The sequence below is a fragment of the Tachypleus tridentatus genome, chromosome 3, assembly GCF_004210375.1.
Source record: "Tachypleus tridentatus isolate NWPU-2018 chromosome 3, ASM421037v1, whole genome shotgun sequence".
Taxonomy (NCBI): domain Eukaryota; kingdom Metazoa; phylum Arthropoda; class Merostomata; order Xiphosura; family Limulidae; genus Tachypleus; species Tachypleus tridentatus.
In genome coordinates this window covers 35,844,695-35,862,643 of record NC_134827.1, presented here as the reverse complement: position 1 = coordinate 35,862,643, position 17,949 = coordinate 35,844,695, and the positions used below count along the sequence as shown (strand labels likewise).

The 17,949-nt window shown below is 22.5% G+C and overlaps 1 protein-coding gene across 2 annotated transcripts in view; it reads left to right on the top strand.

The window, feature by feature from the left end:
- The window catches only part of LOC143246697 (putative serine incorporator), an 86,661-nt gene that overhangs the window by 22,256 nt on the left and 46,456 nt on the right, over nucleotides 1-17,949 (top strand). For both annotated transcript variants that reach the window (XM_076493785.1, XM_076493786.1), the window contains exon 5: nucleotides 2,942-3,079. In XM_076493785.1, the coding sequence (XP_076349900.1) occupies nucleotides 2,942-3,079 (138 nt within the window). The remainder of the gene's footprint in view (nucleotides 1-2,941; nucleotides 3,080-17,949) is intronic.

Here is a 17,949-nt window from a genome sequence, read left to right as displayed (position 1 = left end):
TTTGTCATTTAGTTACATTACAAACGCACACTTCCAAAACAAGTATTTGTATTTCCAGTGTATATCCTCCCATGTAAGACTAGTTGACAAAGCACTTGTTTTTTAATGTGTTCACAAGAAATGTAAAGTCATATTTGTTTAAGATATTTAAGTATGAGTGTGAGCTATAAGGAGTTAGAAATGAGATAGACATCACAATCTAAACTAAGTATGAGTGTGAGCTGTAAGGAGAGTTAGAAATGAGATAGACATCACAATCTAAACTAAGTATGAGTGTGAGCTGTAAGGAGAGTTAGAAATGAGATAGACATCACAATCTAAACTAAGTATGAGTGTGAGCTGTAAGGAGTTAGAAATGAGATAGACATCACGATCTAAACTAAGTATGAGTGTGAGCTGTAAGGAGAGTTAGAAATGAGATAGACATCACGATCTAAACTAAGTATGAGTGTGAGCTGTAAGGAGAGTTAGAAATGAGATAGACATCACGATCTAAACTAAGTATGAGTGTGAGCTGTAAGGAGAGTTAGAAATGAGATAGACATCACGATCTAAACTAAGTATGAGTGTGAGCTGTAAGGAGTTAGAAATGAGATAGACATCACGATCTAAACTAAGTATGAGTGTGAGCTGTAAGGAGAGTTAGAAATGAGATAGACATCACGATCTAAACTAAGTATGAGTGTGAGCTGTAAGGAGAGTTAGAAATGAGATAGACATCACGATCTAAACTAAGTATGAGTGTGAGCTGTAAGGAGAGTTAGAAATGAGATAGACATCACGATCTAAACTAAGTATGAGTGTGAGCTGTAAGGAGAGTTAGAAATGAGATAGACATCACGATCTAAACTAAGTATGAGTGTGAGCTGTAAGGAGTTAGAAATGAGATAGACATCACGATCTAAACTAAGTATGAGTGTGAGCTGTAAGGAGTTAGAAATGAGATAGACATCACGATCTAAACTAAGTATGAGTGTGAGCTGTAAGGAGTTAGAAATGAGATAGACATCACGATCTAAACTAAGTATGAGTGTGAGCTGTAAGGAGAGTTAGAAATGAGATAGACATCACGATCTAAACTAAGTATGAGTGTGAGCTGTAAGGAGAGTTAGAAATGAGATAGACATCACGATCTAAACTAAGTATGAGTGTGAGCTGTAAGGAGAGTTAGAAATGAGATAGACATCACGATCTAAACTAAGTATGAGTGTGAGCTGTAAGGAGAGTTAGAAATGAGATAGACATCACGATCTAAACTAAGTATGAGTGTGAGCTGTAAGGAGTTAGAAATGAGATAGACATCACGATCTAAACTAAGTATGAGTGTGAGCTGTAAGGAGAGTTAGAAATGAGATAGACATCACGATCTAAACTAAGTATGAGTGTGAGCTGTAAGGAGAGTTAGAAATGAGATAGACATCACGATCTAAACTAAGTATGAGTGTGAGCTGTAAGGAGAGTTAGAAATGAGATAGACATCACGATCTAAACTAAACACATTTAATGTCAGGACATTAGAAACAACCAGCAGCACTTACCAATAAGTAAGTATTGAGTCGCTTCTTGATTTGACATACCTTATACTCATTTTTATTACACTTTTCTCAACCTATTATTATAGAATGTAAACTAAAAATATGTTAATGAGTTATTTATTTTGTAATATTCATGAAAAGATAATTTCACCAGTCACGTGGTTTAATAGATAATTTCACGAGTCTCATGGTTTAATAGATAATTTCACCAGTCACATGGTTTAATAGATAATTTCACCAGTCACGTGGTTTCAAAGATAATTTCACCAGTCACGTGGTTTCAAAGATAATTTCACCAGTCACGTGGTTTCAAAGATAATTTCACCAGTCACGTGGTTTAATAGATAATTTCACCAGTCACGTGGTTTAATAGATAATTTCACCAGTCACATGGTTTAATAGATAATTTCATGAGTCACATGGTTTAATAGATAATTTCACGAGTCACATGGTTTAATAGATAATTTCACGAGTCACATGGTTTAATAGATAATTTCACCAGTCACATGGTTTAATAGATAATTTCACCCGTCACGTGGTTTAATAGATAATTTCACCAGGCACGTGGTTTAATAGATAATTTCATGAGTCACGTGGTTTAATAGATAATTTCACGAGTCACGTGGTTTAATAGATAATTTCACGAGTCACGTGGTTTAAAAGATAATTTCACCGGTCACGTGGTTTAAAAGATAATTTCACCGGTCACGTGGTTTAATAGATAATTTCACCGGTCACGTGGTTTAATAGATAATTTCACGAGTCACGTGGTTTGATAGATAATTTCACGAGTCACGTGGTTTGATAGATAATTTCACGAGTCACGTGGTTTAATAGATAATTTCACCGGTCACGTGGTTTAATAGATAATTTCACCGGTCACGTGGTTTAAAAGATAATTTCACCGGTCACGTGGTTTAAAAGATAATTTCACCGGTCACGTGGTTTAAAAGATAATTTCACCGGTCACGTGGTTTAAAAGATAATTTCACCGGTCACGTGGTTTAAAAGATAATTTCACCAGTCACGTGGTTTAATAGATAATTTCACCAGTCACGTGGCTTAATAGATAATTTCACCAGTCACATGGCTTAATAGATAATTTCACTAGTCACATGGTTTAAATATTAAATACAATGCAATACTTTTTATCTATTCAAGTGAAGGTGCATTTATTTTATCAATAAATAAAATATGATTGCAAGAAAAAACACAGAACCTTGGTCTCGATAAATTAACTTGTTTGATATATCTGCTAAAACAAGGCTTGATGTCAAGTGTTCAGTGCAAGATGAAGGAATCGGTGCCTGTATAAAAAAATGTAAATGCTATATGAAGTAATATTTTGTTTATATCAGGTGAAGGAAATGGAAAGTAATACTGTGATTTCACGTCTTCTATTATAGTGTGGATGTACTTTGGTTTGATTGGAGGATTTCTCTTCATATTAATTCAGTTGGTGTTGATCATTGATTTTGCTCACTCCTGGGCTGAGAGCTGGGTGGGAAAATATGAAGAAACAGAGTCGAAGGGCTGGTATGGAGGTAAGTTGTCTTTTGGTAAATGGTCTAAGAAACCCATCTTTATTAGTAAAGTTATACAAGTAGCTAGTAGAATAATTAACTTCAAGTAACAGTACTTTAAATATGTGTATAGCAACTTAAATTTCTTAATATTTTTCTGAGAAGGTGTTTAAATGCGACATCCATAAAATAAACACCTTATAAATGAAGCTTATTTTTCCTGTTTGACATGTCGTAATGTCACATTTGGGGTCAGTTCTGGAGTATACTTTCATCAGTTCTTTACTGAAGTGTTTAAAGGAAGTTGAGTTTTAAAGTGTGTAGGTATACATATATATTGGTGAAATTAAATAAATACACTTAAATGAAGTTAAATATGTAAATATAATCGTGAGGAAGGATTGTGTTAAAAACAGCAAATCCCAACCTTTGATTAATTATACTACAGCCATAATTTTTAAGCCAAAACAAAACACTTAAAAATTAAACAAAATACACTGCATTTAAAAAACAAACCCAAAGATCCTAGGGTACAATCTACAATGTGGGATTATAAAGTGTATCCTAGGTTGTGGAGGTGACTGAAGAAGTAGGACCCACTCATTGCTGCTACTTAATGAAGGCTGTGTTTAACAAAGTACTCCTAAAAATTAAGTGTGCATGATACTAGAACTTATAATACATGTATACCAATGTTTTAGACTTTGTCAACAACGATTATTTAATTTAGGCCTAGATTTAAATTGTAACAGATTAAGCTTTATTTTACTGCCAGCCAAATGTGCTATTAATTAATGAATTATGAATTAAGGTTGGTTTAAACAATTGTAACTTTTTCTTGGAATTGGTTGGAATGTTAAATATATGTATATTTCAGTTTTCTATTATTAAAGTATGTTTGCATTTGGAGCTCAGATTATTGACTTAGGACTAATCTATATCACCTAAAGTTATACAACATTATGAGATAAGAAGTTAGGATTATGACAGAAATGTATGGAGAATAATTAAAGTGCCAAATTGATAAATGATGTATTCTAGTCATTATAAAGAAAAACGTAAGTGTGTGTATTTGGTATTAATTAATTAGTTTTTAATCTATGTAAGTAACTTGTTTCAATCAGAAGTTAATATTCCATTAATTATATTACTACTTCCTTCTGTAATTAAAAAAAAGACTTGTAGAAATTGTGTACAAGAAACTGCTTTGTGTAAGTTTGTACATTTCTCTGAGAGTTGGGACCAGATGAAATTCAAACTTAAGTCTCTCTTCTGCCAGCTAAACTGTCAGTTTCACAATCTGAATGTTGTCACATTTGTTTTCACAGAAATTGTAAGTGTTATCACTATTTATTACTCCATTTTGAAGATATTAAGGTTAACAGAGTTACAAATGTAGAAGTAACATATCTGCTTATATAACTGTTAGTTAATACTGATAAGTTTCCTGTACCTCACTCTGATCATAACAACACGTATTGAAACTTTGTGGTAAAGGAGAAAAAAAAAAGAAGAAACCTGTATTACCAGTTATTTTATGGTTAATGTTAAGCAAGTGATCTAAATTATATATATTTAATGTTAAATGAACAGTAAAATAAGCAAGTGATCTAAATTCTATATATTTAATGTTAAATGAACAGTAAAATAAACAAGTGATCTAAATTATATATATTTAATGTTAAATGAACAGTAAAATAAGCAAGTGATCTAAATTCTATATATTTAATGTTAAATGTACAGTAAAATAAACAAGTGATCTAAATTCTATATATTTAATGTTAAATGTACAGTAAAATAAACAAGTGATCTAAATTCTATATATTTAATGTTAAATGTACAGTAAAATAAACAAGTGATCTAAATTCTATATATTTAATGTTAAATGTACAGTAAAATAAGCAAGTGATCTAAATTCTATATATTTAATGTTAAATGAACAGTAAAATAAACAAGTGATCTAAATTCTATGTATTTAATGTTAAATGAACAGTAAAATAAACAAGTGATCTAAATTCTATATATTTAATGTTAAATGAACAGTAAAATAAACAAGTGATCTAAATTCTATGAACAGTAAAATAAACAAGTATTTAATGTTAAATGAACAGTAAAATAAACAAGTGATCTAAATTCTATATATTTAATGTTAAATGAACAGTAAAATAAACAAGTGATCTAAATTCTATATATTTAATGTTAAATGAACAGTAAAATAAACAAGTGATCTAAATTCTATATATTTAATGTTAAATGAACAGTAAAATAAACAAGTGATCTAAATTCTATATATTTAATGTTAAATGAACAGTAAAATAAACAAGTGATCTAAATTCTATATATTTAATGTTAAATGAACAGTAAAATAAACAAGTGATCTAAATTCTATGTATTTAATGTTAAATGAACAGTAAAATAAACAAGTGATCTAAATTCTATATATTTAATGTTAAATGAACAGTAAAATAAGCAAGTGATCTAAATTCTATGTATTTAATGTTAAATGAACAGTAAAATAAACAAGTGATCTAAATTCTATATATTTAATGTTAAATGAACAGTAAAATAAGCAAGTGATCTAAATTCTATGTATATTTAATGTTAAATGATCTACTATATATTTAATGTTAAAATAAAATAAGCAAGTGATCTAAATTCTATGTATTTAATGTTAAATGAACAGTAAAATAAACAAGTGATCTAAATTCTATGTATTTAATGTTAAATGAACAGTAAAATAAGCAAGTGATCTAAATTCTATGTATTTAATGTTAAATGAACAGTAAAATAAACAAGTGATCTAAATTCTATGTATTTAATGTTAAATGAACAGTAAAATAAGCAAGTGATCTAAATTCTATATATTTAATGTTAAATGAACAGTAAAATAAACAAGTGATCTAAATTCTATGTATTTAATGTTAAATGAACAGTAAAATAAACAAGTGATCTAAATTCTATGTATTTAATGTTAAATGAACAGTAAAATAAGCAAGTGATCTAAATTCTATGTATTTAATGTTAAATGAACAGTAAAATAAATGAAAATTCATGTATTTAATGTTAAATGAACAGTAAAATAAGCAAGTGATCTAAATTCTATATATTTAATGTTAAATGAACAGTAAAATAAGCAAGTGATCTAAATTCTATGTATTTAATGTTAAATGAACAGTAAAATAAACAAGTGATCTAAATTCTATATATTTAATGTTAAATGAACAGTAAAATAAGCAAGTGATCTAAATTCTATGTATTTAATGTTAAATGAACAGTAAAATAAACAAGTGATCTAAATTCTATGTATTTAATGTTAAATGAACAGTAAAATAAGCAAGTGATCTAAATTCTATATATTTAATGTTAAATGAACAGTAAAATAAGCAAGTGATCTAAATTCTATGTATTTAATGTTAAATGAACAGTAAAATAAACAAGTGATCTAAATTCTATATATTTAATGTTAAATGAACAGTAAAATAAACAAGTGATCTAAATTCTATGTATTTAATGTTAAATGAACAGTAAAATAAACAAGTGATCTAAATTCTATGTATTTAATGTTAAATGAACAGTAAAATAAACAAGTGATCTAAATTCTATATATTTAATGTTAAATGAACAGTAAAATAAACAAGTGATCTAAATTCTATATATTTAATGTTAAATGAACAGTAAAATAAACAAGTGATCTAAATTCTATATATTTAATGTTAAATGAACAGTAAAATAAACAAGTGATCTAAATTCTATATATTTAATGTTAAATGAACAGTAAAATAAACAAGTGATCTAAATTCTATATATTTAATGTTAAATGAACAGTAAAATAAACAAGTGATCTAAATTCTATATATTTAATGTTAAATGAACAGTAAAATAAACAAGTGATCTAAATTCTATATATTTAATGTTAAATGAACAGTAAAATAAACAAGTGATCTAAATTCTATATATTTAATGTTAAATGAACAGTAAAATAAAATAAACAAGTGATCTAAATTCTATATATTTAATGTTAAATGAACAGTAAAATAAACAAGTGATCTAAATTCTATATATTTAATGTTAAATGAACAGTAAAATAAACAAGTGATCTAAATTCTATATATTTAATGTTAAATGAACAGTAAAATAAACAAGTGATCTAAATTCTATATATTTAATGTTAAATGAACAGTAAAATAAACAAGTGATCTAAATTCTATATATTTAATGTTAAATGAACAGTAAAATAAACAAGTGATCTAAATTCTATGTATTTAATGTTAAATGAACAGTAAAATAAACAAGTGATCTAAATTCTATATATTTAATGTTAAATGAACAGTAAAATAAAATTCTATGTATTTAATGTTAAATGAACAAGTGATCTAAATTCTATATATTTAATGTTAAATGAACAGTAAAATAAGCAAGTGATCTAAATTCTATGTATTTAATGTTAAATGAACAGTAAAATAAACAAGTGATCTAAATTCTATGTATTTAATGTTAAATGAACAGTAAAATAAACAAGTGATCTAAATTCTATGTATTTAATGTTAAATGAACAGTAAAATAAGCAAGTGATCTAAATTCTATATATTTAATGTTAAATGAACAGTAAAATAAACAAGTGATCTAAATTCTATGTATTTAATGTTAAATGAACAGTAAAATAAACAAGTGATCTAAATTCTATGTATTTAATGTTAAATGAACAGTAAAATAAACAAGTGATCTAAATTCTATATATTTAATGTTAAATGAACAGTAAAATAAGCAAGTGATCTAAATTCTATATATTTAATGTTAAATGAACAGTAAAATAAACAAGTGATCTAAATTCTATATATTTAATGTTAAATGAACAGTAAAATAAACAAGTGATCTAAATTCTATATATTTAATGTTAAATGAACAGTAAAATAAACAAGTGATCTAAATTCTATATATTTAATGTTAAATGAACAGTAAAATAAACAAGTGATCTAAATTCTATATATTTAATGTTAAATGAACAGTAAAATAAACAAGTGATCTAAATTCTATATATTTAATGTTAAATGAACAGTAAAATAAACAAGTGATCTAAATTCTATATTTAATGTTAAATGAACAGTAAAATAATGTTAAATGAACAGTAAAATAAACAAGTGATCTAAATTCTATATATTTAATGTTAAATGAACAGTAAAATAAACAAGTGATCTAAATTCTATATATTTAATGTTAAATGAACAGTAAAATAAACAAGTGATCTAAATTCTATATATTTAATGTTAAATGAACAGTAAAATAAACAAGTGATCTAAATTCTATATATTTAATGTTAAATGAACAGTAAAATAAACAAGTGATCTAAATTCTATATATTTAATGTTAAATGAACAGTAAAATAAACAAGTGATCTAAATTCTATATATTTAATGTTAAATGAACAGTAAAATAAACAAGTGATCTAAATTCTATATATTTAATGTTAAATGAACAGTAAAATAAACAAGTGATCTAAATTCTATATATTTAATGTTAAATGAACAGTAAAATAAACAAGTGATCTAAATTCTATATATTTAATGTTAAATGAACAGTAAAATAAACAAGTGATCTAAATTCTATATATTTAATGTTAAATGAACAGTAAAATAAACAAGTGATCTAAATTCTATATATTTAATGTTAAATGAACAAGTGATCTAAATTCTATATATTTAATGTTAAATGAACAGTAAAATAAACAAGTGATCTAAATTCTATATATTTAATGTTAAATGAACAGTAAAATAAACAAGTGATCTAAATTCTATATATTTAATGTTAAATGAACAGTAAAATAAACAAGTGATCTAAATTCTATATATTTAATGTTAAATGAACAGTAAAATAAACAAGTGATCTAAATTCTATATATTTAATGTTAAATGAACAGTAAAATAAACAAGTGATCTAAATTCTATATATTTAATGTTAAATGAACAGTAAAATAAGCAAGTGATCTAAATTCTATATATTTAATGTTAAATGAACAGTAAAATAAACAAGTGATCTAAATTCTATATATTTAATGTTAAATGAACAGTAAAATAAACAAGTGATCTAAATTCTATATATTTAATGTTAAATGAACAGTAAAATAAACAAGTGATCTAAATTCTATATATTTAATGTTAAATGAACAGTAAAATAAACAAGTGATCTAAATTCTATATATTTAATGTTAAATGAACAGTAAAATAAACAAGTGATCTAAATTCTATATATTTAATGTTAAATGAACAGTAAAATAAACAAGTGATCTAAATTCTATATATTTAATGTTAAATGAACAGTAAAATAAACAAGTGATCTAAATTCTATATATTTAATGTTAAATGAACAGTAAAATAAACAAGTGATCTAAATTCTATATATTTAATGTTAAATGAACAGTAAAATAAACAAGTGATCTAAATTCTATATATTTAATGTTAAATGAACAGTAAAATAAACAAGTGATCTAAATTCTATATATTTAATGTTAAATGAACAGTAAAATAAGCAAGTGATCTAAATTCTATATATTTAATGTTAAATGAACAGTAAAATAAACAAGTGATCTAAATTCTATATATTTAATGTTAAATGAACAGTAAAATAAACAAGTGATCTAAATTCTATATATTTAATGTTAAATGAACAGTAAAATAAGCAAGTGATCTAAATTCTATATATTTAATGTTAAATGAACTATATATTTAATGTTAAATGAACAGTAAAATAAGCAAGTGATCTAAATTCTATATATTTAATGTTAAATGAACAGTAAAATAAACAAGTGATCTAAATTCTATATATTTAATGTTAAATGAACAGTAAAATAAACAAGTGATCTAAATTCTATATATTTAATGTTAAATGAACAGTAAAATAAGCAAGTGATCTAAATTCTATATATTTAATGTTAAATGAACAGTAAAATAAGCAAGTGATCTAAATTCTATATATTTAATGTTAAATGAACAGTAAAATAAGCAAGTGATCTAAATTCTATATATTTAATGTTAAATGAACAGTAAAATAAGCAAGTGATCTAAATTCTATATATTTAATGTTAAATGAACAGTAAAATAAGCAAGTGATCTAAATTCTATATATTTAATGTTAAATGAACAGTAAAATAAGCAAGTGATCTAAATTCTATGTATTTAATGTTAAATGAACAGTAAAATAAGATCTAAATTCTATGTATTTAATGTTAAATGAACAGTAAAATAAGCAAGTGATCTAAATTCTATATATTTAATGTTAAATGAACAGTAAAATAAACAAGTGATCTAAATTCTATGTATTTAATGTTAAATGAACAGTAAAATAAGCAAGTGATCTAAATTCTATATTTAATGTTAAATGAACAGTAAAATAAGCAAGTGATCTAAATTCTATATATTTAATGTTAAATGAACAGTAAAATAAGCAAGTGATCTAAATTCTATATATTTAATGTTAAATGAACAGTAAAATAAACAAGTGATCTAAATTCTATATATTGTTAATGTAAAATAAAAGTGATCTAGTATAATTTATAAAAATGAACAGTAAAATAAACAAGTGATCTAAATTCTATATATTTAATGTTAAATGAACAGTAAAATAAACAGTGATCTAAATTCTATATATTTAATGTTAAATGAACAGTAAAATAAACAAGTGATCTAAATTCTATATTTAATGTTAAATGAACAGTAAAATAAGCAAGTGATCTAAATTCTATGTATTTAATGTTAAATGAACAGTAAAATAAGCAAGTGATCTAAATTCTATATATTTAATGTTAAATGAACAGTAAAATAAGCAAGTGATCTAAATTCTATATATTTAATGTTAAATGAACAGTAAAATAAGCAAGTGATCTAAATTCTATATATTTAATGTTAAATGAACAGTAAAATAAGCAAGTGATCTAAATTCTATATATTTAATGTTAAATGAACAGTAAAATAAGCAAGTGATCTAAATTCTATATATTTAATGTTAAATGAACAGTAAAATAAGCAAGTGATCTAAATTCTATATATTTAATGTTAAATGAACAGTAAAATAAGCAAGTGATCTAAATTCTATATATTTAATGTTAAATGAACAGTAAAATAAGCAAGTGATCTAAATTCTATATATTTAATGTTAAATGAACAGTAAAATAAGCAAGTGATCTAAATTCTATATATTTAATGTTAAATGAACAGTAAAATAAACAAGTGATCTAAATTCTATATATTTAATGTTAAATGAACAGTAAAATAAACAAGTGATCTAAATTCTATATATTTAATGTTAAATGAACAGTAAAATAAACAAGTGATCTAAATTCTATATATTTAATGTTAAATGAACAGTAAAATAAGCAAGTGATCTAAATTCTATATATTTAATGTTAAATGAACAGTAAAATAAACAAGTGATCTAAATTCTATATATTTAATGTTAAATGAACAGTAAAATAAGCAAGTGATCTAAATTCTATATATTTAATGTTAAATGAACAGTAAAATAAGCAAGTGATCTAAATTCTATATATTTAATGTTAAATGAACAGTAAAATAAACAAGTGATCTAAATTCTATATATTTAATGTTAAATGAACAGTAAAATAAACAAGTGATCTAAATTCTATATATTTAATGTTAAATGAACAGTAAAATAAATGATCTAAATTCTATGTATTTAATGTTAAATGAACAGTAAAATAAGCAAGTGATCTAAATTCTATATTTAATGTTAAATGAACAGTAAAATAAGCAAGTATCTAAATTCTATATATTTAATGTTAAATGAACAGTAAAATAAGCAAGTGATCTAAATTTATATATATGTTAAATGAACAGTAAAATAATGATTAAATTTATATATTTACAGTAAAATAAACAAGTGATCTAAATTCTATATATTTAATGTTAAATGAACAGTAAAATAAACAAGTGATCTAAATTCTATATATTTAATGTTAAATGAACAGTAAAATAAACAAGTGATCTAAATTCTATATATTTAATGTTAAATGAACAGTAAAATAAACAAGTGATCTAAATTCTATATATTTAATGTTAAATGAACAGTAAAATAAACAAGTGATCTAAATTCTATATATTTAATGTTAAATGAACAGTAAAATAAACAAGTGATCTAAATTCTATATATTTAATGTTAAATGAACAGTAAAATAAACAAGTGATCTAAATTCTATATATTTAATGTTAAATGAACAGTAAAATAAACAAGTGATCTAAATTCTATATATTTAATGTTAAATGAACAGTAAAATAAACAAGTGATCTAAATTCTATATATTTAATGTTAAATGAACAGTAAAATAAGCAAGTGATCTAAATTCTATATATTTAATGTTAAATGAACAGTAAAATAAACAAGTGATCTAAATTCTATATATTTAATGTTAAATGAACAGTAAAATAAGCAAGTGATCTAAATTCTATATATTTAATGTTAAATGAACAGTAAAATAAACAAGTGATCTAAATTCTATATATTTAATGTTAAATGAACAGTAAAATAAGCAAGTGATCTAAATTCTATATATTTAATGTTAATGTTAAATGAACAGTAATTCTAATAAATGAACAGTAAAATAAACAAGTGATCTAAATTCTATATATTTAATGTTAAATGAACAGTAAAATAAGCAAGTGATCTAAATTCTATATATTTAATGTTAAATGAACAGTAAAATAAGCAAGTGATCTAAATTCTATATATTTAATGTTAAATGAACAGTAAAATAAGCAAGTGATCTAAATTCTATATATTTAATGTTAAATGAACAGTAAAATAAGCAAGTGATCTAAATTCTATATATTTAATGTTAAATGAACAGTAAAATAAGCAAGTGATCTAAATTCTATATATTTAATGTTAAATGAACAGTAAAATAAGCAAGTGATCTAAATTCTATATATTTAATGTTAAATGAACAGTAAAATAAGCAAGTGATCTAAATTCTATATATTTAATGTTAAATGAACAGTAAAATAAACAAGTGATCTAAATTCTATATATTTAATGTTAAATGAACAGTAAAATAAACAAGTGATCTAAATTCTATATATTTAATGTTAAATGAACAGTAAAATAAAAGTGATCAAGTTAAATGATCTAAATTCTATATATTTAATGTTAAATGAACAGTAAAATAAACAAGTGATCTAAATTCTATATATTTAATGTTAAATGAACAGTAAAATAAACAAGTGATCTAAATTCTATATATTTAATGTTAAATGAACAGTAAAATAAACAAGTGATCTAAATTCTATATATTTAATGTTAAATGAACAGTAAAATAAGCAAGTGATCTAAATTCTATATATTTAATGTTAAATGAACAGTAAAATAAACAAGTGATCTAAATTCTATATATTTAATGTTAAATGAACAGTAAAATAAGCAAGTGATCTAAATTCTATATATTTAATGTTAAATGAACAGTAAAATAAGCAAGTGATCTAAATTCTATATATTTAATGTTAAATGAACAGTAAAATAAGCAAGTGATCTAAATTCTATATATTTAATGTTAAATGAACAGTAAAATAAACAAGTGATCTAAATTCTATATATTTAATGTTAAATGAACAGTAAAATAAACAAGTGATCTAAATTCTATATATTTAATGTTAAATGAACAGTAAAATAAACAAGTGATCTAAATTCTATATATTTAATGTTAAATGAACAGTAAAATAAACAAGTGATCTAAATTCTATATATTTAATGTTAAATGAACAGTAAAATAAGCAAGTGATCTAAATTCTATATATTTAATGTTAAATGAACAGTAAAATAAACAAGTGATCTAAATTCTATATATTTAATGTTAAATGAACAGTAAAATAAACAAGTGATCTAAATTCTATATATTTAATGTTAAATGAACAGTAAAATAAGCAAGTGATCTAAATTCTATATATTTTAATGTTAAATGAACAGTAAAATAAGCAAGTGATCTAAATTCTATATATTTAATGTTAAATGAACAGTAAAATAAGCAAGTGATCTAAATTCTATATATTTAATGTTAAATGAACAGTAAAATAAACAAGTGATCTAAATTCTATATATTTAATGTTAAATGAACAGTAAAATAAGCAAGTGATCTAAATTCTATATATTTAATGTTAAATGAACAGTAAAATAAACAAGTGATCTAAATTCTATATATTTAATGTTAAATGAACAGTAAAATAAGCAAGTGATCTAAATTCTATATATTTAATGTTAAATGAACAGTAAAATAAGCAAGTGATCTAAATTCTATATATTTAATGTTAAATGAAGTGATCTAAATTCTATGTATTTAATGTTAAATGAACAGTAAAATAAAAGTGATCTAAATTCTATATATTTAATGTTAAATGAACAGTAAAATAAACAAGTGATCTAAATTCTATATATTTAATGTTAAATGAACAGTAAAATAAACAAGTGATCTAAATTCTATATATTTAATGTTAAATGAACAGTAAAATAAGCAAGTGATCTAAATTCTATATATTTAATGTTAAATGAACAGTAAAATAAACAAGTGATCTAAATTCTATATATTTAATGTTAAATGAACAGTAAAATAAACAAGTGATCTAAATTCTATATATTTAATGTTAAATGAACAGTAAAATAAGCAAGTGATCTAAATTCTATATATTTAATGTTAAATGAACAGTAAAATAAGCAAGTGATCTAAATTCTATATATTTAATGTTAAATGAACAGTAAAATAAACAAGTGATCTAAATTCTATATATTTAATGTTAAATGAACAGTAAAATAAGCAAGTGATCTAAATTCTATATATTTAATGTTAAATGAACAGTAAAATAAACAGTAAAATAAACAAGTGATCTAAATTCTATATATTTAATGTTAAATGAACAGTAAAATAAGCAAGTGATCTAAATTCTATATATTTAATGTTAAATGAACAGTAAAATAAACAAGTGATCTAAATTCTATATATTTAATGTTAAATGAACAGTAAAATAAGCAAGTGATCTAAATTCTATATATTTAATGTTAAATGAACAGTAAAATAAACAAGTGATCTAAATTCTATATATTTAATGTTAAATGAACAGTAAAATAAACAAGTGATCTAAATTCTATATATTTAATGTTAAATGAACAGTAAAATAAACAAGTGATCTAAATTCTATATATTTAATGTTAAATGAACAGTAAAATAAGCAAGTGATCTAAATTCTATATATTTAATGTTAAATGAACAGTAAAATAAGCAAGTGATCTAAATTCTATATATTTAATGTTAAATGAACAGTAAAATAAGCAAGTGATCTAAATTCTATATATTTAATGTTAAATGAACAGTAAAATAAACAAGTGATCTAAATTCTATATATTTAATGTTAAATGAACAGTAAAATAAGCAAGTGATCTAAATTCTATATATTTAATGTTAAATGAACAGTAAAATAAGCAAGTGATCTAAATTCTATATATTTAATGTTAAATGAACAGTAAAATAAGCAAGTGATCTAAATTCTATATATTTAATGTTAAATGAACAGTAAAATAAACAAGTGATCTAAATTCTATATATTTAATGTTAAATGAACAGTAAAATAAGCAAGTGATCTAAATTCTATATATTTAATGTTAAATGAACAGTAAAATAAACAAGTGATCTAAATTCTATGTATTTAATGTTAAATGAACAGTAAAATAAACAAGTGATCTAAATTCTATGTATTTAATGTTAAATGAACAGTAAAATAAGCAAGTGATCTAAATTCTATATATTTAATGTTAAATGAACAGTAAAATAAGCAAGTGATCTAAATTCTATATATTTAATGTTAAATGAACAGTAAAATAAACAAGTGATCTAAATTCTATATATTTAATGTTAAATGAACAGTAAAATAAGCAAGTGATCTAAATTCTATATATTTAATGTTAAATGAACAGTAAATTCTATGTATTTAATGTTAAATGAACAGTAAAATAAGCAAGTGATCTAAATTCTATATATTTAATGTTAAATGAACAGTAAAATAAGCAAGTGATCTAAATTCTATGTATTTAATGTTAAATGAACAGTAAAATAAGCAAGTGATCTAAATTCTATATATTTAATGTTAAATGAACAGTAAAATAAACAAGTGATCTAAATTCTATATATTTAATGTTAAATGAACAGTAAAATAAGCAAGTGATCTAAATTCTATATATTTAATGTTAAATGAACAGTAAAATAAGCAAGTGATCTAAATTCTATATATTTAATGTTAAATGAACAGTAAAATAAGCAAGTGATTTAAATTCTATATATTTAATGTTAAATGAACAGTAAAATAAGCTAAGTGATCTAAATTCTATATATTTAATGTTAAATGAACAGTAAAATAAACAAGTGATCTAAATTCTATATATTTAATGTTAAATGAACAGTAAAATAAACAAGTGATCTAAATTCTATATATTTAATGTTAAATGAACAGTAAAATAAACAAGTGATCTAAATTCTATATATTTAATGTTAAATGAACAGTAAAATAAGCAAGTGATCTAAATTCTATATATTTAATGTTAAATGAACAGTAAAATAAACAAGTGATCTAAATTCTATATATTTAATGTTAAATGAACAGTAAAATAAGCAAGTGATCTAAATTCTATATATTTAATGTTAAATGAACAGTAAAATAAACAAGTGATCTAAATTCTATATATTTAATGTTAAATGAACAGTAAAATAAGCAAGTGATCTAAATTCTATATATTTAATGTTAAATGAACAGTAAAATAAGCAAAAATAAGTGATCTAAATTCTATATATTTAATGTTAAATGAACAGTAAAATAAGCAAGTGATCTAAATTCTATATTTAATGTTAAATGAACAGTAAAATAAGCAAGTGATCTAAATTCTATATATTTAATGTTAAATGAACAGTAAAATAAGCAAGTGATCTAAATTCTATATATTTAATGTTAAATGAACAGTAAAATAAACAAGTGATCTAAATTCTATATATTTAATGTTAAATGAACAGTAAAATAATGTTAAATGAACAGTAGTGATCTAAATTCTATATATTTAATGTTAAATGAACAGTAAAATAAACAAGTGATCTAAATTCTATATATTTAATGTTAAATGAACAGTAAAATAAACAAGTGATCTAAATTCTATATATTTAATGTTAAATGAACAGTAAAATAAGCAAGTGATCTAAATTCTATATATTTAATGTTAAATGAACAGTAAAATAAGCAAGTGATCTAAATTCTATATATTTAATGTTAAATGAACAGTAAAATAAGCAAGTGATCTAAATTCTATTCTATATTTTAATGTTAAATGAACAGTAAAATAAACAAGTGATCTAAATTCTATATATTTAATGTTAAATGAACAGTAAAATAAACAAGTGATCTAAATTCTATATTTAATGTTAAATGAACAGTAAAATAAGCAAGTGATCTAAATTCTATATATTTAATGTTAAATGAACAGTAAAATAAGCAAGTGATCTAAATTCTATATATTTAATGTTAAATGAACAGTAAAATAAGCAAGTGATCTAAATTCTATATATTTAATGTGAACAGTAAAATAAGCAAGTGAAAATTCTATAGTAAAATAAACAAGTGATCTAAATTCTATATATTTAAAATGAACAGTAAAATAAGCAAGTGATCTAAATTCTATATATTTAATGTTAAATGAACAGTAAAATAAGCAAGTGATCTAAATTCTATATATTTAATGTTAAATGAACAGTAAAATAAACAAGTGATCTAAATTCTATGTATTTAATGTTAAATGAACAGTAAAATAAAGCAAGTGATAAAATAAGCTAAATTCTATATATTTAATGTTAAATGAACAGTAAA